This window comes from Theropithecus gelada, chromosome 3 (assembly GCF_003255815.1).
Source record: "Theropithecus gelada isolate Dixy chromosome 3, Tgel_1.0, whole genome shotgun sequence".
NCBI classification, from domain to species: Eukaryota; Metazoa; Chordata; class Mammalia; order Primates; family Cercopithecidae; genus Theropithecus; species Theropithecus gelada.
This window is the reverse complement of record NC_037670.1, coordinates 167,428,531-167,453,529: the sequence shown is the minus strand read 5'-3', so window position 1 is coordinate 167,453,529 and position 24,999 is coordinate 167,428,531. Positions and strand designations below refer to the sequence as shown.

The window sequence follows — 24,999 nt, the reverse complement described above, 5'->3', positions numbered from 1 at the left end:
GCATACCACACACAAAACACACCACCAATGCACCTCATGAACACACGCACACACACCACACACAAATGCACATGGGCACACATGCCATACGCACGCCACACACACACTCCCCTTGCTGGGTCTTCCAAGTCTGAGTCAGAGAAAGTTAGGACAAAACAGACTCTGAAGCTGGGAAGTGATCCACACACCTGTGACTCTGAACACCCAGGCACCTGCCCCTAGGCTATTGGCACCTGGCTGGCACCAGGAGGTTGGATAAGCCGGGGTTTCTGCCTCTTTCCAGTGGAAAAGTTGAACTAAATGACCTTTCCGACAGCTTCCAGCAAGCTCATGATGGAGCTCTTTGTTGTGGGAAGACGATGGGCCGTGCTTAATGCCATCATTCTTCTGTATGACTGTGCGAGTCACTTGACATCTCTGAAGCTGTGTCGGCCAGTTAGAATGAGGGGGTGTGCTAGGGAGAAAGAAGTGGGCTTGGAATGAGGGATGGGTGTGAATCTTGCCTCTGCCACCTCTATGGCCTTGGGAGACTTCCTTCGCCACGGTGAGCTTTGGTTTCTCCCATCAGTACAATGTGGATAATAATACCTGCCTTGCAGGTTTGTTACGCGTTTACCTGGGAACGCTCAGTTAAAAGGCCTAGCACACGGTAGCAGCTGAATAAATGTCACCTCCGTGGGAAGGCTGCCAGATAGAATACTTGCAAAACGTGGGGTATATTTATACTAAAAAATTCTTTGTTGTTTATCTAAAATTCAAATTTGTCCACGTATCCTGTATTTTATCGGACACCCACCCCATGCATGGGGCATTGTGGACTGTCTGTGGAGCTCCTGAGCAGGAGGTCTACCCAGAGCTAGATTTTGTGCCCTGGCTGGTGAGTGAAGAATGCATTTAAATCTTTGGGGGTTGTTAGAAAACAACCACCACAGCAAAACCAAAGAATAACGTACATTAAAGAGTGCACATAGCTTGCAAAACCTAACATCTTTACATTTCCTACCAGCCCTTCCAGAAAAAGTTTGCTGACCCAAAGGTGATGGGGACTGAGAGGAAAGTCTGGGAGAACTGAGAATCTTCACAATTTATATACCTATTTTGGGCCTGGCAAGAATGAAACGGGAAGAGTCCAGAAAATGGAATTCTCCAGGACATAAGTAGGGGGAAGCAGAGAGTGAGGCAGGTGGCTGGCAGAAGAGGCACTGTGGGAAAGTGGGGTGCTCCCTCCTGGGAGCCCTCAACCCTGGGAATGGGCCTGCCCTGACTCCTCCCCTCCTTTCTCACTGCCTAGAGTCTCTCAGGGTAGGCCACTGGGTATTCTGACGTCCAAGGGAGGCCTCACCAGCCTCTCTGAAGGCCTCCCCGGTTGTGACTGGCCTGGGGGCAGGGAGAGAGCCCTGGGTGGAGAAAGAATTGGAGTTGGCACAAGGCCCCCTTGGTAGGCAGGTCTGTGGCTGGCCTGTCTCTTTAAATCTCAGGTAATTTGGGAGGAGGGAGGGAGTGTCCATGCAGCTTTGGCTCCTCCTGCTCACTCCCAGGAGGAGCTCCCGACAGGCCAGCCCTGCAGAGTCCTGGCTGGCTCTGCCAAGTGTAACAAACTCACAGCCCTCTGCAGACTGGCTGGGGCAGCTGGGAGACTCCCAAGGAACTCATCAGGAAGGCAGGAGACAGGAGACGGGACCTCTACAGGGAGAGGGCGGGCCGGCCCTTGGGGGGGCTGATGTGGCCCCAAGGCTGAGTCCCGTCAGGGTCTGGCCTCGGCCTCAGGCCCCCAAGGAGCCGGCCCTACACCCCATGGGGTTGTCCCTGCCCAAGGAGAAAGGGCTAATTCTCTGCCTGTGGAGCAAGTTCTGCAGATGGTTCCAGAGACGGGAGTCCTGGGCCCAGAGCCGAGATGAGCAGAACCTGCTGCAGCAGAAGAGGTAAAGCCCCCTTGGTCTGCTTCCCTTCCAACCTCCCCAGGCCTGCACCTCTACCCCTCACCCCTCCCTCACCTCCCATCTTTGTTTGGCACCTCTGGCTGGACAGGTGGTGCTCCCAGGCCCGGACTGGCTTCTTGGGAGCATTCTGTCTCAAGAGCCTCAGCCCGTAGGGCTGGTGAAAGAGGATGGGGCTGAGATGGGCACAGGTGTTTACTATCTTAAGATCTAATTCAATTCTGCACGCCTCTTGTGAGTACTTCCCTGAGGGCCAGGCGCCTTGCTGGGGCTTGTAAGGATAGAACATCATAGCCCCTCCACCCAAGAGGGGACAAGAGAGGACAGCAGATGAGGACAATGCCTTCCGTATCTCGACTGCTTGCCTCTAGAACAGTCTCTCTGGCAGGAACACATAGTATACATATGTTCGCATGGAGGAATGAGTAAACGATTGAATGAATGAAGCAGAGAGAACCACAGGCACCAGGAACCAGAAAATAAGACAAAATGTGAAAAAAAGTTACCATTCCTATGCATTTGTCTCATCAGACATTGACCAAGGCCTTACTATTTGCCAAGCACTGCGGGGATATGAAGACCCACAAAGCTCAAACCCAACCTTGAGGCTTATTTCTCTCTCTTAGTGTGGGTGGGGATGTGGGGGAAGTGGGTCAAAATAACAGATGTTCTGAGGACCTGTGCTCTCCCGCATTCAGGTGATGGAAATCGAGACTCTAGAGTTTAAGCCCTAAGGAAATTCACTGGCTGCTTCCAGCTTCTGAAAACTTCCTAAACCCATGTGCTGCTTTCTTCACCATGACAGCTTAGAGTACAGAGCCGGAGAGGAGCAGGGAACCGGAACTCGGGGCTATCCCTGCATGTGGTCTCTTCTTCAAGGTCTCTAATAGAGTTCCCTGCCCAGTTGGTGGCATGCTAGAAAGAAGTCCTGCCTGTTGGGGCTTTCCCTGGGTCACAAAGGAGGCAGATACTATGTCTGTTCATAGACGAAAGCCTGAAGTCTTTGTGTCTTTGGGTTTTTTTTCTGTCCCCAGGAGTAGGAGCCTGCTTTAGCCTGACCAGGGAGGCTTCCTGGAGGCCCCTGTGTTTTCTTTTGCTGAAGGATTCTGGGCTGGGGATGGTCTCCTTCTGTGAATTGTGCCTTCCTATCTCTCACTCCAGCCGCCCACCTCTACCCCAAAGGCCTGGGAGAGTGGGGACTGGAGCACATGTTTGGCTGATGACATCTTGGGGCAACAGAATGGCTTTGTTGTTAGAGAGTAGGTCGTCCTCACTGGCTTCACTCATCCTCTTCCCACTCTTAGGACCCCAGGGTTGGGGGATCCAGGCACAGCATACAGAAAAGGCCTGGTGGATTAGAAGGGGTGGTGAAGATTCCCTGTGTGGGATATCAGGGGAGAGCAGAGTGGAGGCCCTGAGCTGAGTCTGGCTGAGAATAGGCTGCTTCCGCATGTCCTGTCTGCCCCCACTTTTCCTCAGATCATATGGGGGCTGCCTCTGCAGCCTTTGGCTAGAAAGCCTTGATGTCACCCTTGGGAGGGATTCCCCCCTCCCTGCTCTGATCTCCCCACTGGCCTCTGCACTTTCTTGATCTTCTTCTTCCTGGATATCAGGTGTCCAGAGCAATGACTCTCCTTTGGGTGGGCACTTCCCAGAAGGATGCTGAAATTGCCTGCAAGGGGAGTTTCCTAATCTGTGCCGTCAACTAAAGAGAAGGCATGGGGGCACTGAGATAAACATGGGATGACTAAGTAAATAGGAACAATATGGACAAGTGAGGGGTGAGCTAATGGAAGAAAGGAGCACACAATGATTGAGAACCCAGTGCTGTACTAGGTACTACCACCTGCCTTATCTCTGTCATCCCCGTAACAATAATGGAAGGTGGGTCCTGTTACCCCCCTATGAATGGGGCAGGCTCAGAACCCCGGAGCAAGTAAATGGTGAAGTTGAATTTGTTCCAAAGGGGACTCAGAGGGATAACTGTGGGGTGGGATTGGGTGAGATTCCATGGTGTACAGGATGGTCTAGTGGGAAAGGAAGGCTTTGAGTCTCTCCAGGATGATTGGTAACCCAAAACTCCTCTCTCTACAGTGGACGTTTCTTGGGGCTTAGCATGCAGCCCCCTCTGCTTAAATCTACGTTGTTGAGACCCAAGTCAAGCTCTCAACTTTCTCCCATGTCTTCCAGGTCATCTCTCCCTTGGGCTTGGATTTTCTCACTTCCTGATATTTAACGCATTACACATTTATCGAACATAAGGCACTCCACCTTTCTGCAGAAAATGAATATGACACAGTCCCTGCTCTCAGGGAGTTCTCATGCCTAGGAGCAAAGTTTACTGACAGGCACATACTTGGGCTAAAGGTGAGCTTAGTGGACATCACTAGAAGGGTATAAATGAGTGTTCTGGAAGCATAGAGGAGGAAGTGTGAGATCTGATTTTGGCTGCTGTGGGGTGTCCTGGGCAGCTTCATAGTGGCTGCTTAACCTGAACATACTCCCGCCCATATGCTGACACTTCGTCATCTAAGGAGCAATTTGGAGGGAATGCCATGCTTGTTGGAGCTTTTCTTAGGGTTAAATGCCTGCATGAAATACGTGAATCAAGGGTCTGAAAAGTCAGCCCTGGGCTTCTCTGGTATATTGTGCTCGCCTGCCACGGTAAATACTTACATACATGCCTACTTGCAAATGCGCAGATAGACAGGTGCACAAAGGAGCTGTGGCACTTAGGATGGCAGCTGATTCCAAATCTCTAAACAACCACTTTGGCTTCCTCATCCCCACTGCCAGGAACATGAGCTGGAGGGAGGTGGCTCACAAGTGCCCAATGTATGCCTCCACCCCACACATTACCGCTCTTTCCTTCATCTGTGGTCACTGCGCAGGCCTGCCCCCCCAACCTCCAAGAAAAATCAGGAGGAGCCATAAAACTAGAAGAACCACATAATTTAGTGGTCAGAGCCTGGGGCTGGATTCTTGGCCAGGCATCCTGCCTTTAACTCCATGTGATCTTCTGGCAATGATTTGATTATGCCGCTTCAGTTTCCTTTTCTGAAGCATGGGAGAACTATTCAGCCGGTGTTAGAGGGTTGTGAAGAGCAAAAGTGATAATGAGTGAGATGCTGCAGGAATGAGAGGGGCCATGAACTTCCCCCGCATAGCATTGTATCCACCCAGGAATGCAAGGAGCCATGCACTCCGAGCAGCCCTGTTGTGTACCAGCACCAGCCCTGCCCAGAGGGCACACTCGCTGGTGGGAAAGGTATTTGTGGTGAGACCAGTGGGACCTATGCCTGTCTTCTCTAACTCCTCTTCCAGCCCTGATTAACACTGAGAATCGCAACCAAGAAATGACCAGTGGGGTACGCATCGTGGCTTTGTCTCTGACTTGCTTCCTCCAGCTGTTACATGAGCAAATTTGACTCAATTTCTGGGGGCCTTTCTAGCTCTAAAAATCTTATTTGAACTTTTCTCAAGAGTCTTGTGATCCTGCCTTTTTTTCCAGCAACTAAAACCCAATCTGGACCCATGCACAGAGTGCACATATCTACAAGGATGGAGGAGCAGATGAGGGCATGGGGTGGAGGAGATGGAGAGAGGAAGTCAGGAATTTTTCCCTGGTGGCCCAGAGGCAACCCTGAGAGGGAAGTCATTGATCTGTTTGCTCAAGAAATAACGTGCTAGATTTTGTGCCAGGAAACCCTTAGTTGGGTTTTCACCACTCTAATGTTCAACTAGACCATTCAATTTTATTATAATTAATTGCCTAGTAAAAGAAAACATTCTAGAATCTGAAAATACCTTTCATATTGTTACAATTTCAGATTTGCTCTATAATCTCTTTTGACTACTTCATCAGTGGGAGCTTAAAAGGCTTCACCTTTCTTTCTTTCTTTCTTTCTTTTTTTTTTTTTTTCGTTTCTCCCTTAGTTGAGTATTTAATGATCCATAAGAAAACATTTTTATGTATAGGATATTTCTGATTCCTTTCACAGTGAAGACTCCTCATTCTAAAACGGATGATGAATAATTGTACCTCTGAATCAGAGTTTCTCCGCCTTGGCACTATTGACATTTTGGACAGGATAATTCTTTGCAGTCAGGGCTGTCCTGTGCAGGGTGCTTAGCCATGTCCCTGCCCTTGACCCCCGTGTTGTGATCCAAACTCCCGTGATGAGTTGCTACTGAAAAATCTATTTGTCCCCCAAGCGCAGGAATCTTTGGATAGATCCGCTCTGTGCACCTCCTTCAGGCACCCAGGAGAGTCAGGTGTTTTGAGTTCAGCCTTACTCCCAAGCAGGTGAGCTAGGGCTTTCTGTGCTGTCCCCTTGTGGGCATATGAGGTTATTGCAAGTAATGGCTGGGCCGGACACCTTCAAAACCCATCCACATGCAGGGCCCCCCTTTTTGTTGGATTCTGGAGTTTGCAGTCAGAGGAGGCTAGTTCTCTACAAACCTTGCTGGGTTGGGTCATAAGCTGGTTCTTCACGGAGGGTGTGGTCTGGCTAGGTTGCCAGATAAAATACAGGACACTCAGTTCAATTTAAATTTGAGATAACAAATAAGCTGCTAGTATAAGTGTATCCCAATATTGCATGTGATATTACTTATACTAAAAAAAAATTGTGCATCTAACATTCAAATCTAACTGAGCATCTTGTATTTTTATTTGGTAATGCTAGCAACTCTGGGTCTGACAGTAGCTTTTTGTTTTCCCCAGGCCACTAGAGTGTCAGCAGAGGCTGAAAAATGAATTCATAGGAAATGGAGGTTTATGGGGGACACTTTCAGCTTCAGAGATGCGTAGGGACCAAAGGGGAATCTTTGAGCCTGCCACTGACTATACCACCACTAACATCTAGGATACAGCAAGTAGAACTCTGGACTTGGAAAACGTGCTCTATCGGACCCATTTCTAGATTTGCCATCAATCTTTCACACATTTGGTCAAAATGGGACACAAATGTGGAAGCATATTGGAGGAGGGCAGGGAAGGAATATAAAGATGAGTTAGTGGCTGGTCTCTGCCCTCGAGTACCCTTAGCATAGAGGAAGAGACACAGATACATAGCAATTACAGCACCCAGTGAAAGATGCTGAAATAAAAGTAAGACCACAGGAGAGAGTGAAGGCCTTCCGTGCATCTGTATGTATGTGTGTGTGTGGTGCTAGCGATTGCTTTTCCCCAAGTCTAGGGTATCTAGAGAGGAGAGCTTTGTGCAAATGGTTGATGTGGTGGTGGTGATGAAGGGAATGTAGAAAACTTGTTTTGAAGCTATGTTTGCATACCAAGTGTTCTATTTTTCACTTATACATGCTTGCTGAAGGTTGGCTTAGGGGGCAGCTGATGAAAATAATAAGGAGGAACAGTTAAGTCAAACCACCTTTTGGCATTGCTGCTGATTCATTCACTCTACAGATGGTGTCAGTGAGCATCTACACCATTCTAGGCGTATTTCTAAGCATAGGCGGTGCAGAAGACACAATGAACTGGGGGCTGGGGGAGTTGGATTCTAGAAGGAAAGAGCCATAGGGATATAGGGAGAATGGTGTGCTCTGCAGTGCTGAGACAGGATGAGACCAAAATGCCAGGTCTAAGGAGTGGGTGGGACATGCAGAGGGTGGAAAAGTAGTTGCACAAAGACCTTAAAGAGCTTCTGTGTTCCTTATCCTTAGCATTTAAGGACCCATTGGACTTTTGCATTTGCCATTTGGAAAGATTATCTCAACAGCATCAAGAAGGATAGATGGGGATAGAGTGCAGGGAAACTGGTTAAAAGAATATTTTGCTAATCTTGGGCTAGAGAATGAGGACTTGAATTAATGAAGGTTAGCAGGAGCAAGAAGGTAGGGACTGAATGAAGAGAGAGCTTTCCATGTTGAACTGACAGGACGTGGTGGCTGCTGCTGTGCATGGGGGCAGGGCAGAGGAGATGAGTGAGCTGATGTCTCCTCTCTGATTGCCCTCCCACCTCCAGCTCTGGAGTCAATTTCTTGCCACTGCCAGCATTTTAGAATGTGAGCTCCTGTCTATGTCTTTTTATATGTCACATAATTGTCAAATTATGGATAAATAGAGTTATTTCATTTACTCCCATAGAAAGACCAAATGGCTCCAGGCCAAGAGAGAAAATTGAATCAAAGGGACCCATGTGTCTTAGTTGGGGTAAGTTCTAATTTTAAAAGAGATTTTTTAGCACACAGTAGGAATAAGAATAAAGAGATGATCTGGGGAGTCAGAGAAGACAATTTTGCCTAAAACAAGCGAGAAGTGGATAATAAGGAGAGACTAATCTGACTCAGGGAAAGAAACTGATCCATGAATCCCAAATTGGGTAAATCCAAGAAGGGTCAGAAGAGGGCAGAATGGGAACATTCAGATTGACATGAAATTCAATGAATGAATCCTCTAGATTGGATTCTCTTTTTTCTCTGCACCTATCATTGTTGCCCATAGTTTATGTCTTAGGGGCCAATAGCCAAAACAAACTAGCACCTAAAGTCCTCTAGATAGCTGGTCTGAAAATGATGGAGAACACTGCTTCGCCAACTTTAATGTGAGCTGTTTGGAAACTCAGCCCCCTGAGCTTGTGTCTGATTTATTGCCACTGGTTTTTGCATGCAAGGATCACTTGAGCAATGCTTCTCAAACTTTCATATGCCCAGCAATCAGCTGGAAATCTCAAACTGCAGATTTGGATTCGCTAGGTGGAAGGGTCAGTCTGAGCATTTCCATTTCTTGTAAGGGCTCATGTGCTGCTGCTGATCCAGGGGTCCACTTTAAGAAGGAAGGCTGTTGAGATGATATGAGAAGAAAGACGAGAGACAGAAAGGAAGAGACAGAAAATGAATGAATGAATGAATGAATGAATGAACGAACACCTAGGAGGAAGGGAAGCTGGGAGCCAGGCTAGTTCTTATGGTCCACTGTTCTTTTGTGTTAAGCCCTGAAGATGCTATTGTTGGGAGGGAAGTACCAGTATTGAAGGGTTCTGCTGAGAAGGTTGAGTAGGCAGAGGATGGTGCACCAGGAGAAATCCTGCTAGCCTCTGCATATGACTTCCTCCACAAATATGAGACAGGAATTCCTTGCACTCCTCGGTCCATGCAAAACAAGGCTTATCCTGGAGGGCAATCTCAGGGCACCTGGTGAGGGTAAAACAGGACCACTCCAGGGGTAAACTAGTTAGCAGGTAAGCCACATGTCTAAATAGAACTCCTCCCCTCTGTACCTGAGATGCACTGATAATACATTCACACATGATATGTTCTGGTCCCAGGACCCCAGGAGGGAGGGGGAAGGAAACCAGGCATGGACAATCTCAAACGCGCGCAAAATGGGCAACAAGTTGATGTGTATTTACTGACTGTAAAGAGAAAAGACATCAATGGCCCCACCTGCCTTGATTGAAGACCCTGAGGTTCCTGCTGCTGAGGCACATACCTCTGTGTATAATGGAGTCAAGCCAGGGTGTCTCCCTCCACAGCTAGGTATGCTTACTGTCTCCAGCTTTCCTATCCATTCCTTTGTAGGATCTGGGAGTCTCCTCTCCTTCTAGCTGCCAAAGAGAATGATGTCCAGGCCCTGAACAAGTTGCTCAAGTATGAGGACTGCAAGGTGCACCAGAGAGGTAAGAAGCAGACACGCAGCATGATCTCCTAGGTGAGCCCCACACATGGGGCCTCCCAGGAGTGCCCAGGACCTTGTGCTATTAGCCTCTGAATCTATTGTCCCCAATCCCCTGTCCCATGGAAGCCATATAACCCACCTCTCTGTAAATGCCAGGAGCCATGGGGGAAACGGCGCTACACATAGCAGCCCTCTATGACAACCTGGAGGCCGCCATGGTGCTGATGGAGGCTGCCCCGGAGCTGGTCTTTGAGCCCATGACATCTGAGCTCTATGAGGGTGAGGGGCCCACGGGCCTGGGGTGAAGAGCAGGAGTGGCTGATGGGGTATTTCAAGTCAGTCTCTGGTGGATAATTTGGGAAAGACAAAGGGGATCTGAGCCTCCTACTCTTTTCTCTTTGCCTCCCTTCTGTGTCAGTCCTGACTGCCCATCACTAGCATGCCTGCCCCCTGAAATGCCAGGGGGCCTAGAGAAGAGGAAGAGATGGGCAGCAGCTGGATCCCCTGGGAATCCTGAACACCCGAGGGCTCCCTGTTCTCCATCCCAGGCTGCCCCCGAGGGAAAGAGACCAGGGGTGCATATGGGAGGGACCCCCTGCAGGATCCTGGGGACAGACCCCTGACTGACAGCTGTCTCTGGGCCAGGTCAGACTGCACTGCACATCGCTGTTGTGAACCAGAACGTGAACCTGGTGCGAGCCCTGCTTGCCCGCAGGGCCAGTGTCTCTGCCAGAGCCACAGGCACTGCCTTCCGCCGTAGTCCCCACAACCTCATCTATTTTGGTGAGAGCAGGTCTGGGCTTGGAGGACGGGCAGGTTGGAAAGGTGGGCAAGGCAGAGCAGGGCCAGGCAGAGGAGGATCCTGCCTTCAGCTGTATCTGTTGGGCAGCTGGAAGGAACAATCCTTTGAGGGCTTAATTAGGTTAGAGGCCAATTTACCCCACGACCCTCCCTCTGGTTCTGCATGAAAACTGTCCCCAGGCCCTGAGCTGAGATGTGGGGGAAGAGAAGGTTGTCACTTGGGGGAGACTGCCCACCCCATCCTGCCATCCTGTGCTCTCCTGCCATGGATCTCTCTGTGTCCACAGGGGAGCACCCTTTGTCCTTTGCTGCCTGTGTGAACAGCGAGGAGATTGTGCGGCTCCTCATTGAGCATGGAGCTGACATCCGGGCCCAGGACTCCCTGGGTAAGAGCTGGGATGGGGAGGGGAGCTGAGATGCTGCAGGGAGCGAGGGGCAGGGTGAGGAGAGGGACTGGGACCTTCAGGAAGACCCCAGGGTGGGGATGGGGACATCAGGGACTTTAGGCCAGTGGCCACATGATACCCTGTGTCCTCCCCAGGAAACACAGTGTTACACATCCTCATCCTCCAGCCCAACAAAACCTTTGCCTGCCAGATGTACAACTTGCTGCTGTCCTACGACAGACATGGGGACCACCTGCAGCCCCTGGACCTCGTGCCCAATCACCAGGGTCTCACCCCCTTCAAGCTGGCTGGAGTGGAGGGTAACACTGTGGTGAGAGACACTCCCCATCCCTGAGGTGTCTTTCTAATGACCCTCAAACTATCCTGCTGGCCCTGGGAGAAACAGAGGTGAACACGATCCCTGATGCTTAGGTCCCACTCTCAACTCATAAAAAATTTTCAACCCCTCTTACTCTTGTTACCTGTTCTCTTTCTTGCCCACTCTTTTCCCCCTGAGGCACTGGGGGTTACAGAGTCTAGATCCCAAGCTGGGATTATCTGCAATGCCCCAGCCCACCTTTCCCTTTCAGCCCCCAGAGCAGGGCCCTCCAGCCTCTCGTCTCTCCTTTCCAAGCTCTGGAGGGAGTCATGGGAGAGGATGAGGAACCTAGGGCATCACTGTGAATGTGGGTTCTTCTGCCCTCTAAAGGCTGTCATCCAAATGAAAGGGCAGCCACCCTCTCCAGGGGTGCTATCCTCCTGCACATGCATCCTATCCACATTCTGTGACTGTCCGCTTTGCTTACTGCTCCTGAGTCATCTTCACTTTCCCTTAGATGTTCCAGCACCTGATGCAGAAGCGGAAGCACACCCAGTGGACATATGGGCCACTGACCTCGACTCTATATGACCTCACAGAGATCGACTCCTCAGGGGATGAGCAGTCCCTGCTGGAACTTATCATCACCACCAAGAAGCGGGAGGTACGGTTCATCACAGCAGGCTGTGTCTGGGGAGGGGTGTCAGGGTCTCTGAGCTGCCTGTTCTCCTTTTTTTTTTTTTTTTTTTTGAGATGGAGTCTTGCTCTGTCACCCAGGCTGGAATGCAATGGCGCGACCTTGCTCACTGCAAGCTCTGCTCCCAGCTTCAGGCCATTCTCCTGCCTCAGCCTCCCAAGTAGCTAGTACTACAGGCGCCCGCCACCAGGCCCAGCTAATTTTTTGTATTTTTAGTAGAGACAGGGTTTCACCATGTTAGCCAGGATGGTCTCGATCTCCTGACCTTGTGATCTGCCTGCCTCGGCTTCCCAAAGTGCTGGGATTACAGGCGTGAGCCACCTCGCCCAGCCCTGCCTGTTCTCTTTCTGTTGCAGGCTCGCCAGATCCTGGACCAGACACCAGTGAAGGAGCTGGTGAGCCTCAAGTGGAAGCGGTACGGGCGGCCATACTTCTGCATGCTGGGTGCCATATACTTGCTGTACATCATCTGCTTCACCATCTGCTGCATCTACCGCCCCCTCAAGCCCAGGACCAATAACCGCACGAGCCCCCGGGACAACACACTCTTACAGCAGAAGCTACTTCAGGTGACATCCTTTTAGGAGCAGATCAGCAGGGCAGGACTTGACTCTCTGTTCTCAGACTGGTGTCCCTTCCCTTCCTCACACCATTTCTCCCCTTGCTCTAATCTCAAATATTTGGGCACAAACTCCAAATGCATGCCCACAGAAACACACATACGCTCTTACTCTGAGAGCAGAGTTTGAGAAGAGCCAAACCTAACAGATTAAAAAGAATCTGCTGAGGCTGGTGACCCTGGGCACCATGGAAACACAGGGCAGATGCCTGAAAGCCCTGAGCATTTTGACCATTCTTCTCCCCCATCAGGAAGCCTATGTGACCCCTAAGGATGACATCCGGCTGGTGGGGGAGCTGGTGACTGTCATTGGGGCTATCATCATCCTGCTGGTAGAGGTGAGGTGTGGATGGAATCTGGGTGAGACTGTCTGCCCCAGGAATCCAGACTGAGTTCCGGTATCTGAGTGCCTTTGTGTCTCCCTGACTTCTCTTCAGATTCCAGACATCTTCAGAATGGGGGTCACTCGCTTCTTTGGACAGACCATCCTTGGGGGCCCATTCCATGTCCTCATGTGAGTTTCCTTCCTCTTACTCCCATCCCTTCCCTCAACAGGGCTCCAGTTCCACTCCCTGGATTCCTGACCTCTCAAGAACCTTAGCTCCAGAGTCCCCTCTCTAGTGCTATGTGTATGACCCTGTGCATTGAGTGTGGAGAGGCTGAATCTGCGTGTGTGGGTACTTTCCCAGCTATATTCTTGCTGTCAGGTCCCCAGGATCATCCCAGCCCTCCCCTCATCACCCTCCTCCCTGCTCCCCCAGCATCACCTATGCCTTCATGGTGCTGGTGACCATGGTGATGCGGCTCATCAGTGCCAGCGGGGAGGTGGTACCCATGTCCTTTGCACTCGTGCTGGGCTGGTGCAACGTCATGTACTTCGCCCGAGGATTCCAGATGCTAGGCCCCTTCACCATCATGATCCAGAAGGTCAGTCCTCCCCACAAGCTCCCTAGAGAAAGGCCCCAGAGCCGCAGTCAGCAGACAGTCCCATAAAGGGCCGAACAGTAGACATTCCAGGCTCTGCAAGCCACGCATGGCCTCACTGCATGTTTTTCTTCTTTTTTAACAATCCTTTAAAAATGTAGAAGCCCTTTTCAGTTCAAAGGCCACACCAAAACAGGCCAGGTAGATCTGGTCCGCAGGCCATAGATAGCCAATCCCTGTCCTGGAGGGTGAAGCTGTGAGATTTGTCGGGGTTAGACCTATTAGAGGTTGGATGGGGCAACTGCTTGGGGAATGTGTGCAGATGTTCTCTGCCTCCTGCTCCCTCTAGATGATTTTTGGCGATCTGATGCGATTCTGCTGGCTGATGGCTGTGGTCATCCTGGGCTTTGCTTCAGGTAATCATCTATCCAGGACCAGGGGCCAAGGCAGGGAGGAGAAGAGAAAGTCTAGGGGTCACTGTTTCTGGCTAAACTTGGGGAGGAGGAGTAATGCAGAGATCAGAAGAGACCATATGATGTCAGAGGATGGGACATCCTCCAGAGGTCAGAAAAATTGAGAGTGTTAGGGAGAGGTGGCTCTTAGGATCAAGAAGATGAGGCTCATAGAAAACTAGGGACCATAAAAACCCAAAGTTTGGAGCACTGCAGAGCTGATGATATTGAGATGAAGGGACCAGGATGGACATGGATGCAGAGCCCAGGGTGGACTGGTCGTCTGCATGGTTGCCATGGTAACCCTCACCCCCTTGGGTGGAGCAGCCTTCTATATCATCTTCCAGACAGAGGACCCCGAAGAGCTGGGCCACTTTTACGACTACCCCATGGCCCTGTTCAGCACCTTCGAGCTATTCCTTACCATCATTGATGGCCCAGCCAACTACAACGTGGACCTGCCCTTCATGTACAGCATCACCTACGCTGCCTTCGCCATCATCGCCACGCTGCTCATGCTCAACCTCCTCATTGCCATGATGGGCGACACTCACTGGCGAGTGGCCCATGAGCGCGATGAGCTGTGGAGGGCCCAGGTGAGCCCCCTGGTGGCTGGGAGGGTTAGGGCAAGTCATCACCTTCCTACCAAGGAACCTGCCAAGCTGAGAGAGAGGCAGGATATCTCCACCCCACTTATGTTTGGACAGTTGTGGCAAAGCAAGCAAAATCATGCAAAATGTACAGAAGCACTGATTAGCAATTCAACCAGGCAATACTGGAATCGCTGAGAAGAATGCCTCACAGTTCTCTCAACAGTTAAAAGCTCAGTGTTTTCTAGAGGAATCAACAAAAAATAAAAGAAAACTAACAGTGGCTAAAACTGCACTCTGTACATTTTGTTCCCAAATAAAAACTGGAGTATCAAGTCTTCTTGATGATATTTAAGTCTGCAACATTTGATATGGAAAGCTGGATGTGTTAAAAAAAAATAATGCCACCCAAACTACCTATAGTAGCAGAAGCTATCTTCAGCCAGATCTTCAAATAGGGAGAGAAGACCATGAGATGAATCAAATCCTCATTTAAAAAACACCTAGAAAATAATTTATCTAAAAAAAATTATTTCAGCAAAATAATGGAAATTTCCCAAACTGGAAGGCATTTAATTGTGCTGTGTAGAAAACGGAGTGGAAAAACTCAGCTGGGAAATAAGGTTCGCTGAGAAAAATATTTTCTCCAGGAATATACATTGATATTCTAAGTGGGATGTTTATATTTATAAGTGGCCTTTATGTCTGTAGGGTCAAAATATCTGGGAGCCCTTAAGAGTCCTTTCTATTTGCTTTGTCTGGTGCCTGTGCTCCTGAGAATGGGGCTTCCGCCTTCTGTCTTTCTCCTGCCTCTGGCCTGGCTGCATCACGGATGTCAGGCCATTGGGTAAAGAACTGTTGGTCTCAAGCTCTATCAACTCTCTCCCACTGAAGATGGTCAACAAAGGCTGCCCCACCTCCCAGATCCAGGGGTGTAGTTCATCACCCCTGGGGAAACCACGAGCTCCCAAGTTTCCTTGGTATTGCTAGACTGTTTTCCTTTGCCCCGCATCCTCTCCTCCTCCTGCCTTCTTCTCCATCTGCAGCTCTCTTTCCTCTGTCTGCACCCAACCCCATCTCTGACTTCCCCTTTTGTCCCCTTACACAGATTGTGGCCACCACGGTGATGCTGGAGCGGAAGCTGCCTCGCTGCCTGTGGCCTCGCTCTGGGATCTGCGGACGGGAGTATGGCCTAGGGGACCGCTGGTTCCTGCGGTGAGTGACATGCGGGGGTAGGTGTCCCCTGAGAAGCCTCATCGGCAGGGTATCCCTCTGCTCAGACAGCTTCCTGCTCCTGGGGTCCCTGTGGAGGCCTGTATGCTCCCTAGGCTCTATGCTTGTTGACTGAGCTGGTGAGGAAGGGGTCCCGTCTGGAGCCTGGATTTCTCAAAGCATCCAGGGAGCCTGTGGCAGAGTCTGCTGCTTCCTGAGGCCTAGCTGCCAAGGGGCCAGTGACCCAGGCATCCACCATGGCTGCACAGAAGGGAAAAGGCCAGCAATGGCAGGGATGGGGGGACCAGGGGATAAGAGACAAGCATCCTTCTTGGATCTGCTCTTCAAGTCCTGGCTGTGTCTCAAGTCCTCCTGCATTCCACAGGGTGGAAGACAGGCAGGATCTCAACCGGCAGCGGATCCAACGCTACGCACAGGCCTTCCACACCCGGGGCTCTGAGGATTTGGACAAAGACTCGGTGGAAAAACTAGAGCTGGGCTGTCCCTTCAGCCCCCACCTGTCCCTTCCTACCCCCTCAGTGTCTCGAAGTACCTCCCGCAGCAGTGCCAATTGGGAAAGGCTTCGGCAGGGGACCCTGAGGAGAGACCTGCGTGGGATAATCAACAGGGGTCTGGAGGACGGGGAGGGCTGGGAATACCAGATTTGACTGCGTGCTCTCACTTGACTTCCCGGAACTTGCTCTCATTTTCCTGGGAGCATCAAACAAAACAAAAACCAAACACCCAGAGGTCTCATCTCCCAGGCCCCAGGGAAGAAAGAGGAGTAGCATGAATGCCAAGGAATGTACATGGAGAATCACTGCTCCAGGCCTGCGTTACTCCTTCAGTTCTGGGGCAGATGGAGCCCAGCCCAAGCACGGGGCTGGGAGGGCGTGAGGAGCTCTCCTGCGGCCTGCTCCTCACCCATTCCGACAGGAGCACGGCACATCAGAACACTGTAAAAACAGGCCAGCCGCTCAGGCACTTGGTCTCCACCTCAGGGTCATAAGCGGGGAGAGAGAGTGCCCTTCCCAGGGCATCCAGGCAGGTGCAGGGAGGTGCAGAGCTTGTGGAAAGCATGTGAGTGAGGGAGACAGGAAAGGCTCCGGGGGTGGGGTGAAGTGGAGCTAGGTCTTGCCAACTCCATCTTCAATAAAGTCATTTTCGGATCCCTGCCCAGCTCCCCTTCTGCATCTCTGCGGTGCCACCTGCCCGCCCCACCCCTCTGTTCCTTGTTCGAGGCCTCCCTCACCCTTCCTTGCAGACTGAGGCCTCACCACACCGAACTTGCAAATTCCCTTCTTTCCCTTTAATGAGGAGGGGGCTGGTGGAGAGGCGGAGGACCAGGGAATGCAGCCATCGGGAGGGCTGGGTTTGCTGTGGGGCATCTCTCACAGAGGCTGTTGGAGCCCGGCTTACGTCCCACATGTCCCTTCTCGGACCAGTGTCCAGGCCTGAGTCACGGGCATCATCATTTCCCGGCACGCTGCCGTGGCCTCAGACCTCCACTGAGCCCTGCTGCCTCAGGTGTTGCTGAAGGAGCTGGATGTGGTGCAGCAGCTTCTTCTGGTGGCCAGCCAGGGTGATGCCCAGGGCAGGCAGGTCTCTGGTTGGGAGGGAGGGGATCAATTCTGGGCCAGCTTCTCTGAGATCCCCAGTACGACCCCCAGCCAGTGGCCCAGAGCATTCGCCCCCTACCCCACCACTCCCTGCTTACTCCAGGCTGAGCTGAGCCACATCACTGAAGGTACAGAGGCCAAACTTGGAGAAGTTGTCCTGGTAGCACTCCAGTCCAATGGCTGAAAGCCAGGCCTGGGGTGAGTCCAGACAAGGAAAGTCCAGGGCCACAGGGGTCAGAAGGGCCTGGGAAGGCCTAAGAGGGGAGGGGCAAGCAGGGTCAAGGTCTCTTCATCTTAGCCCCTCTCCTCAGTTTTCTTTAGGTTTGCATCTACCCTCCCTGGCTTTCCCAGACTCTAGCCCCAAGCTCCAGACCTTTCCCCTGGGTCTCCGCCAGCCTGCAGGGTATCCGGCTTGCGGATCATCTTGTCAAATGCAGCCACCAGCTGGTCAAAATGAGGCCGCCGGGCACGATCCTTCTGCCAAGTGTCCAACATAAGTAGATGTAATCCAGGAGGACAGCCTGGAGGTGGGGGCAGCCGGAACTCCTGCTCTATTGCATTTAGTACCTGGGGGTCAGAGGAAGACTATGATGATGGGAAGTTTTGTTAGTAGAGGGAAGTACTTTGTTGGGTAGGAGGGTGGGCTGGAATCTGGTGGAACATGAGGAGAAGGAACTCAAATATATGGAATCCAAGAGCCATGAGATCTTAGAATACAAATGGAGTAGAGAATGGAGGTCCTACTAGAATGTTCCAACCAGGGGGGGATCGGGGTGGGAAATCAGCAGTGTCTAGGTCGGTGCTTACCTCCTGTTCACTCATGTCCCAGTAAGGCCGTTCTCCATAACTCATCACTTCCCACATGAGTATCCCAAAGCTCCAGACGTCACTGGATGCTGTATGTTTTCCATGTGCAATGACCTCTGGGGCTGCCCAGCGAAGCAAACAACTTGGGCCCTGAGGGGTAGAGTCAAAAGCAAATAGTAATAATCATAGCAATAGTCACGTTTATTGAGCAACTACTTTGTGCTCAGATATGTCAAGGGTTTTACATCAAGCATCTCATTTAATCATCATAACAACCCTCTAAGGTGGATGATATCATCTCCATTTCACAGAAGCAGAAGCAATAGTCACGTTTATTGAGCAACTACTATGTGCTCAGATATGTTAAGGGTTTTACATCAAGCATTTCATTTAATCCTCATAACAACCCTTCAAGGTGGATGATATTATCTCCATTTCACAGAAGCAGAAGGTGAGGCTTAGAGAAAGTGAACTTGTCCAAGGTCACAGAGCCGGAGAGGAGAGTGTTCAGAATTTGTACCCAGCTGTGCTGACTCTGGAGTCTCTGTAATCTCCACAGTGGGGGAAGGACAGGGGGTAGTTCTAGATTGTTGCAGGTCTCCTCCCCTCCCTCATCCCCTTTCTTTGTCTCGGTCCCTGAGGTCACCTAGGCTTTCATCTCCCCCATTACACAGGAGAGCCTCCCTCCTTTCGGGGACTATGACATCCCAGCTGAGGTGCCCACCCCGGATTCCGGCTCACCACCCCTCCACCCAGCACCTGCTGGGGCATGTGCCCCCAAGGCTGTGCTCTCACCTGAGGACTGTGGCCAAGACGGGCCACCTTGCACACCAAGTGGCTATTTACCAGCACGCTGTGGGCAGAGAGTGAGCGATGGACGAAGGCAAAGCTGGACAGGTACTGCATGGCAGCAGCCACTCCCCGTTGCATGGCCACCAGCTGCAGGCTGCTGAACTGGCCCTCTCGCTGCTGAGGGGCAGGGGCAGGGGGCAGAGGTCAGTGACTGGAGACAGGGAGACCTCGTCATACTGCACAGCAGACAACAGCATGAGAGGGGGAGGGTGTGGAATCGGAAAATGGCCTGGGAAGGAAGGACAGAGACCATGGAAGGTGGGGTGGTAAGAAGCAAAGATATAGGACCTTGTCTCCTGGAAGCTTTCCTGGACCCCAGGACCCTCCTCCTTCACCCAGGCTGGACTGACCCTGAGGAAGCTGTCCAGGGGGCCAAGCTCCATGAACTCCGTCAACACCATGAGGGGTCGGCTCTTGGTGACCACACCCTCCAGCCGCAGGATGTTGGGGTGCTGGAACTGACCCAGCACCGCAGCCCGGCCCAGGAAGGTCATCTGCAGGCTTTCGGCGCCCCCGGCCCACAGGGCCTGGATGGCCACAGTCTGCTCCCTCCGTCCCCGTGGCTGCAGGCGGCCCCGGCGCACTTCACCAAAAGAGCCTGGGAGAATAGGTGGAGGTTGGGGTGGGGATCAAGGCTCACAGCGTCCTGGCTATGTATGGATGGGACTGGCCAGGGGAGGCCACAAGGGAGCCCCGTCGCTCTGATCCCTGCCTTGCCCCTGCTGTACCTGTCCCAATGACCTCCTCAATCTTGATATAGGCAGGATCGATCTCCCGGGCAAGTTCTCGGATGGCCTGGCAGGGGTCCTCGTAGGTGGAGGGGTCGATGTAATACTTCACCCCAGGTCCTGGAGGAGTGTGGAGTATGTTCTGAGTGAGTTGTGCAAGCAGGGCTGGCCACACACCCCAGACATGCCCACTTACCTCCAGAAGATTGTGCCAACGAGCTCCCCCAATCTTGGGGGGATCCAGCCTTCCCTGCCATGTGCCCCACCCGTGTGTTCCCCAGCCCCACCCATTTCTTCTCCTCATCCCCACCTGGGCTGCTGTATTGCTGCAGCTGCTCCATATAGCCAGTCCCACGCCGCTTCCTGAGGGACAAAACGGTGACCGGGGATGACGCTCCCATTTCCACCCCCTTGCTGCCCCCTTGTCACCCTCACAGACTGCTCTTTAGTTGGTCTGTGGAGGGGGACACCAGTCTGGCCCTCCTGCCCACCTCCACATGGGGCCCCGTGCAGGGGCTGGCTGATGGGAGGAGCACCCATGTGGGGTTTCTGCTGGGGGCTCCAGACTTGGCAGGACTTGAGGTTTGGCTGTGGAGTTAATGGCGCTGGGCAGAGTTGGGCAGGGGTGGGGACTCACCGCTGGAAGACGACCGCCAGCACGGTGATGGCTGCCAGCAGGAGGAAGGCCAAGGCCCCCAGGATGGAGCCAATCACCAAGGAGAGTCTCTCCGGAAGCTGGGAGGACAGCTCCCCTGGGGGACCAGCCGACAGGGTCACAGGTGGGCCAGGTGGCTCATAGGTGCTTGTTCATGTGCCCAGGCACGCACACACACCACAGGCACACACAACACGCATGCACATGCTGCAAACCTTCCACATCCACACACAGGCGCGCACACACACACACACACTCACAGCCCTCCCACATCCACACACAGGCACACACACCCCTACAGCCCTCCCACATCCACACACGGGGACACACACACACACACGCGCTCACAGCCCTCCCACGTCCACACACAGGGACACACAACACACACACACACACCCCCACAGCCCTCCCACATCCACACACAGGGACACACACACACACACACGCCCACAGCCCTCCCACATCCACACACAGGCACACACAACACACACACACACACCCCCACAGCCCTCCCACATCCACACACAGGGACACACACACACACACGCCCACAGCCCTCCCACATCCACACACAGGGACACACATACACACACGCCCACAGCCCTCCCACATCCACACACAACACACACACGCCCGCCCACAGCCCTCCCACATCCACACACAGGCACACACAACACACACACACACACGCCCGCAGCCCTCCCACATCCACACACAGCATGCATACATACCCCTACAACTCCCCACCTCCCCGAGGAGCCCCTAGGTCAGCTGCTGAGCAAAAGGCACTCTCCTTCCCCACAGAACTTCTGGTTGGAAAGCACTGGGCCAGGGTTCAAGGCCAGACAGTCCCTGGGCCTTTCCTCACTACCCACTTGGGCCTTTACCTGCCCATCCGGCCCCCTACCCCCACTCACCTTGAGGAAGCGTCTGGAAATAGACTTTGCCCCCGTAGGGGCCGTGGCCGGCAGCAGTCCGGGCTCGCACCTGGAAACCATAGATGTGGCCAGGGCTCAGCTGTGTCACGGTGGCAGTGTTGGTCTCGCTGGTCAGGGTGAAGGAGTGGGATTCGTCTTCTGCCTGGGGGTAACAGCCATTCACTCCCTGCCTGGCCCCCTCTTGCCCCTGCTTCTGCCCCTAAGGCCCCCAGCCACCATCCCTGGTTGACAGGGCTCTCAGACACATGCCCAGTGCTGCAGGCTTCTGGGCACCTCTCCTTGCCCATTCAGCCTCTGGCCCCCACTGTGGGGACTGTGAGCTCCTGCCAGCCCTGCTGCGGACCCCCTACTCCTCCTGTGCACCTGGTCACCTCTGGCCCCCACTGTGGGGACTGTGAGCTCCTGCCGGCCCTGCTGCGGACCCCCTACTCCTCCTGTGCACCTGGTCGCCTCTGGCCCCCACCGTGAGGACTGTGAGCTCCTGCCGGCCCTGCTGCGGACCCCCAACTCCTCCTGCGCACCTGGTCATAGTAGCGGAGCTGATAGTCCAAGATGTTCCCATTGGTCTGGTCGGGCTGCGGCCAGGACACTGTGATGCTGTTGGATGCCCGGCTCACCTGGTGCACCACAGGGACTGCAGAGGGCACTAGAGTGCAAAAGGAAAATTATTAGGGGGATAGGAGTCACTGGGAGCAGGGTCAACCTTGAGGGGAGGGCGTCAGGGGTGGACCAGGCTGGAGATCAGGAGTAGGGAAGGGGGCTCAAAGGAGCAGAGGCAGGGAATCCCAAAGGCCAAGGAAAAGGGCTCACCTTCATGGCTGGTGCTGACATTGATAGCTGCAGCCTGAGGAGGGTCAGGGCTGAGCTCAGACACCCCATTGACAGCCTGCACCTCTAAGATGTAGGGTACATGTGCTCGGAGCCCCCCCACTAACACTCGGCTCTCAGTCAGGCCTCTCTGGCGAGGGTCAAAGTGGACCTCGTCCCTGCAGCGGCGACAAGTGCCCCCACCACCGCTGGTAGGCTCCTGGCGGCCTTCACACTCCTTGCACACGACGTTGAAGAGCAGGTCGCCTCGACCCCCCAGCTCCCGAGGCAGGCGCCAGTGTAGCATGAGTGCTGAGCCTTGCACCTCAAACCAAAGCTCCTGGGGAGCCGATGGAGGACCTGGGGGGCCGGAAGATGTGGTAGTCCAAGGGCCAAGAGGGCAGGAGTCATGGGGGTGATTGAGGAAGGAAGGAGCCAGGGGAGGGTGGGTGGCCCAGAGGGGAGGAGACAGAAGAGCATGGGGTGGTGGTAGCCCAGAAAGGCAGGATGTGGGCCCAGGGGAGAATGGGTCAGGGAGAGAAAAGAGGGGGGACAGGGAGGGGAGGAAGCCAAGAAAACAGGGGAAAAACAAGTCACTCCAAATGCAAAGATCCCCCAGTGTTGCCTGCTCCCCGAACTTCTGGCCCCTCTCCCAGTCTCTTTCCCATTGCAGGGCTGGGTGAGGAACTCACCAGTGCAGGGGGCGTCTGGTGGGTCAGAACTGGCCCGGTAGAAGCCCTCCAGGCAGGGGCAAACTGGGGCTGCTGGATTGGGAGCGTGGCTGCGGGCAGGGCATGGTGAGCAGGGAACATTCCCAGCAGAAGCCTTATAGAGCCCCCGTGGGCAGGCTGAGGAGGCAGAGAGGAGAGTAGGGGCGTCACACTCCCTCTGTCCACCCACCCTGAGCTTCCAACACACAGCAGGCAGTTATCCTCGCAGCCTTCTCTTCCCCAGAGCTGGTTCTCCTTTTCTTCCAAGACTGAACCCCACCCTGTCTTCCCTCAGGCAGAGATTTCCTCTGCCATTTGCTGGGACAGAATTGCTTTTCCATGGATGGAGAAAGTGAGGTGCCGTGGGGGCTACAGACAGGCCCAGTGCCAGATGTGGGTGTTCCCGGCTTATTGCATAAGCTCCCTCTGCGGAGGCCTGCTGCTGCAGTCATTCTCCCTAGCTGCCATCCACTGCCTTCCTCTACCTGCGTCCCTGTCACCTGGCCGTGCGAGGCAGGGACCCTCCCAACAGAAGGGCGAATGGGAACCAAAGGATTCCATTCCATAGTAACCCTGGAGCTGGAGCTAAACTCCTTTTGGTCTCCATCACTTCTTAGGCCTGGAGACTTAGGAGAAGGCAATTGCCGTGAAAGGCTCCAGAAGATTCCAGAAATTTCAGATAAGTGGGTGATAGCAAGTTTGAGTGCTTTAAGAAATAAAATTAGGGAAAATAGGGGTCCTTTCCTAAGATGGCTTATTCCTGACTTTTGCAGATGAAATGAATTTTGGGGTGTTCAGAAGAGGAGCCCAAAGGCTGCCGGTGGGTGGGAGGTGTGAGGCAAGTGCAAGAGGAGTAGGGTCTCACCTTGGCAGGCCTTGTCTCCTCGTGCTGGTTGGTGTCCAGGCTGGCACAGGCAGCCCCCGACAGCTACCATCCACTTGCCCTCCCCATTGCAGTGCAGCCTCGGGGGGCTGCCTCCTGCCTGGCCCCCTACTCCATCCTCCTCTGGCTCTGCATGAGCCACACAGGTGCCCACAGCTGCCACCAGGGAGGCCCCCCCAGCCCCACTGGCTTGCGTCTCTGGAAAGGAGGCAAAGGATCGGAGCACAGCAGGGCAGGTGTAGGAGAAGAGCCTGACAGCTACCAGGGCCAGGCAGGCCCCCGTGTCCTGGAAGGCCACGTAGAAGCCACGTTGGGTGAGAGGCCCAAAGCTCCGCTCTTTGACGTTCAGCTGCAGTCCAGCCCGCTGCCCAGCCCCGTGGGGTCCCACAGCCCACGCTGCAGAGGAAGAAGAGGAGGAGGAGGGAAAGCTCTCGTCTGCTGCAATGGTGTCCACCTTGGTCCAGCGTTTGAGGTGCCAGGAGGAAACGCTGTCGGGGCTGTCGGGCTCCTCAGCCTGGCGGTAGTAAAGGGTGAAGGTCTCCCGGCAGGTGCCGCCGCTCACGCCCAGGCTGGAGCACGCCCGCACAGAGAAGTGGAGTCGAATGTGTGCCCTCTGGGCCCCGCGCCGCTCCACAAAGTGTGTCTGCAACCAATTGTCCTGCCCGGTGCCTGGAGGGGCCCCTGCCACATGACATGCCTCAAAGGTCCGAGTCAGGCGTCGCTGGTCGTCCAGAACACTCACCTCGTCCCACTGCAGGAAGGGGCAGGAGAAGCTTTAGAGGCTCCTGGCTTAAGCAAGGCTAGGTAGAGGGTATAGGGAAGGTGACATATCTATTCCAATGGGACTTAAAATTAATGACAAGTAAAGCAGATAGGGGATATCTTGAAATCTTGGTGCTCTAGAGGGAGGGATCCTTTTCCCATAATCCTCACCCAGGGTTTCCTTCATGAATTCCACTCTTCAGGGAACAGGGAGGGGCAGGGACAAGGGATTCAGGTTCAGAATGAGAGTGGCACTCACCCCCCCTGGTGGGTAGGTGAGCCAGCCAATCTCAGATGTCTCTCCGGTGGTGTCCAGCAATACCTCTGCCCAGAAATAAGAGGGGCACACAGTGGCCAAGCCTCCAGCCAGCACTGCCAGCCCGTACTCTATTCCCACCGGGAACAAAAGAATGCCCCGCCCGGGCCCATGTCTTTGCCAGCAGGAGCACCGCTGTCCATCAGGGTCCTTTCTCTGACAAATCTGATGTGGGTCTTCATTATCCTCACCATGCCTTTCCGTTTATTGATGTCTTCACTCTTTTTTTTTTTTTTTTTTTTTTTTTTTTGGGGGGGTTTCTCTCTCTCTCCCCGGGTGGGGGGGGCTGGGCGGAGGTCCCCCCCCTGCACCCGCCCCCTCCCCGGGTCCCGCCATTCGCCCTCCCCAC

The 24,999-nt window shown here is 53.4% G+C and overlaps 2 protein-coding genes across 2 annotated transcripts in view; one reads left to right on the top strand and one right to left on the bottom strand.

Annotated features, from left to right (window-relative positions):
- Window positions 1-1,571: 1,571 nt before the first annotated feature.
- Window positions 1,572-16,752, top strand: TRPV6 (transient receptor potential cation channel subfamily V member 6). Its single transcript, XM_025380743.1, has 15 exons — window positions 1,572-1,922; window positions 9,477-9,574; window positions 9,730-9,852; window positions 10,219-10,356; window positions 10,662-10,760; window positions 10,916-11,091; window positions 11,597-11,743; window positions 12,133-12,345; window positions 12,647-12,733; window positions 12,833-12,909; window positions 13,157-13,322; window positions 13,669-13,735; window positions 14,099-14,367; window positions 15,470-15,576; window positions 15,959-16,752. The coding sequence occupies exons 1-15, from the start codon at window positions 1,795-1,797 to the stop codon at window positions 16,239-16,241; spliced, it is 2,178 nt and encodes a 725-aa protein (XP_025236528.1). The 5' UTR covers window positions 1,572-1,794; the 3' UTR covers window positions 16,242-16,752.
- A 108-nt stretch (window positions 16,753-16,860) lies between these two features.
- EPHB6 (EPH receptor B6) overlaps window positions 16,861-24,999 on the bottom strand; it is a 9,132-nt gene continuing 993 nt past the window's right edge. The window contains exons 2-16 of the mRNA XM_025380741.1: window positions 24,594-24,658; window positions 23,555-24,323; window positions 22,672-22,827; window positions 21,983-22,339; window positions 21,694-21,818; window positions 21,152-21,314; window positions 20,217-20,331; window positions 19,890-19,942; window positions 19,580-19,699; window positions 19,202-19,449; window positions 18,795-18,968; window positions 18,000-18,149; window positions 17,566-17,759; window positions 17,291-17,446; window positions 16,861-17,179 (exon numbers count right to left, since the gene is read on the bottom strand). Coding sequence (XP_025236526.1) covers window positions 17,071-17,179; window positions 17,291-17,446; window positions 17,566-17,759; window positions 18,000-18,149; window positions 18,795-18,968; window positions 19,202-19,449; window positions 19,580-19,699; window positions 19,890-19,942; window positions 20,217-20,331; window positions 21,152-21,314; window positions 21,694-21,818; window positions 21,983-22,339; window positions 22,672-22,827; window positions 23,555-24,323; window positions 24,594-24,658 — 2,954 coding nt within the window. The 3' untranslated portion in view covers window positions 16,861-17,070. The remainder of the gene's footprint in view (window positions 17,180-17,290; window positions 17,447-17,565; window positions 17,760-17,999; window positions 18,150-18,794; window positions 18,969-19,201; window positions 19,450-19,579; window positions 19,700-19,889; window positions 19,943-20,216; window positions 20,332-21,151; window positions 21,315-21,693; window positions 21,819-21,982; window positions 22,340-22,671; window positions 22,828-23,554; window positions 24,324-24,593; window positions 24,659-24,999) is intronic.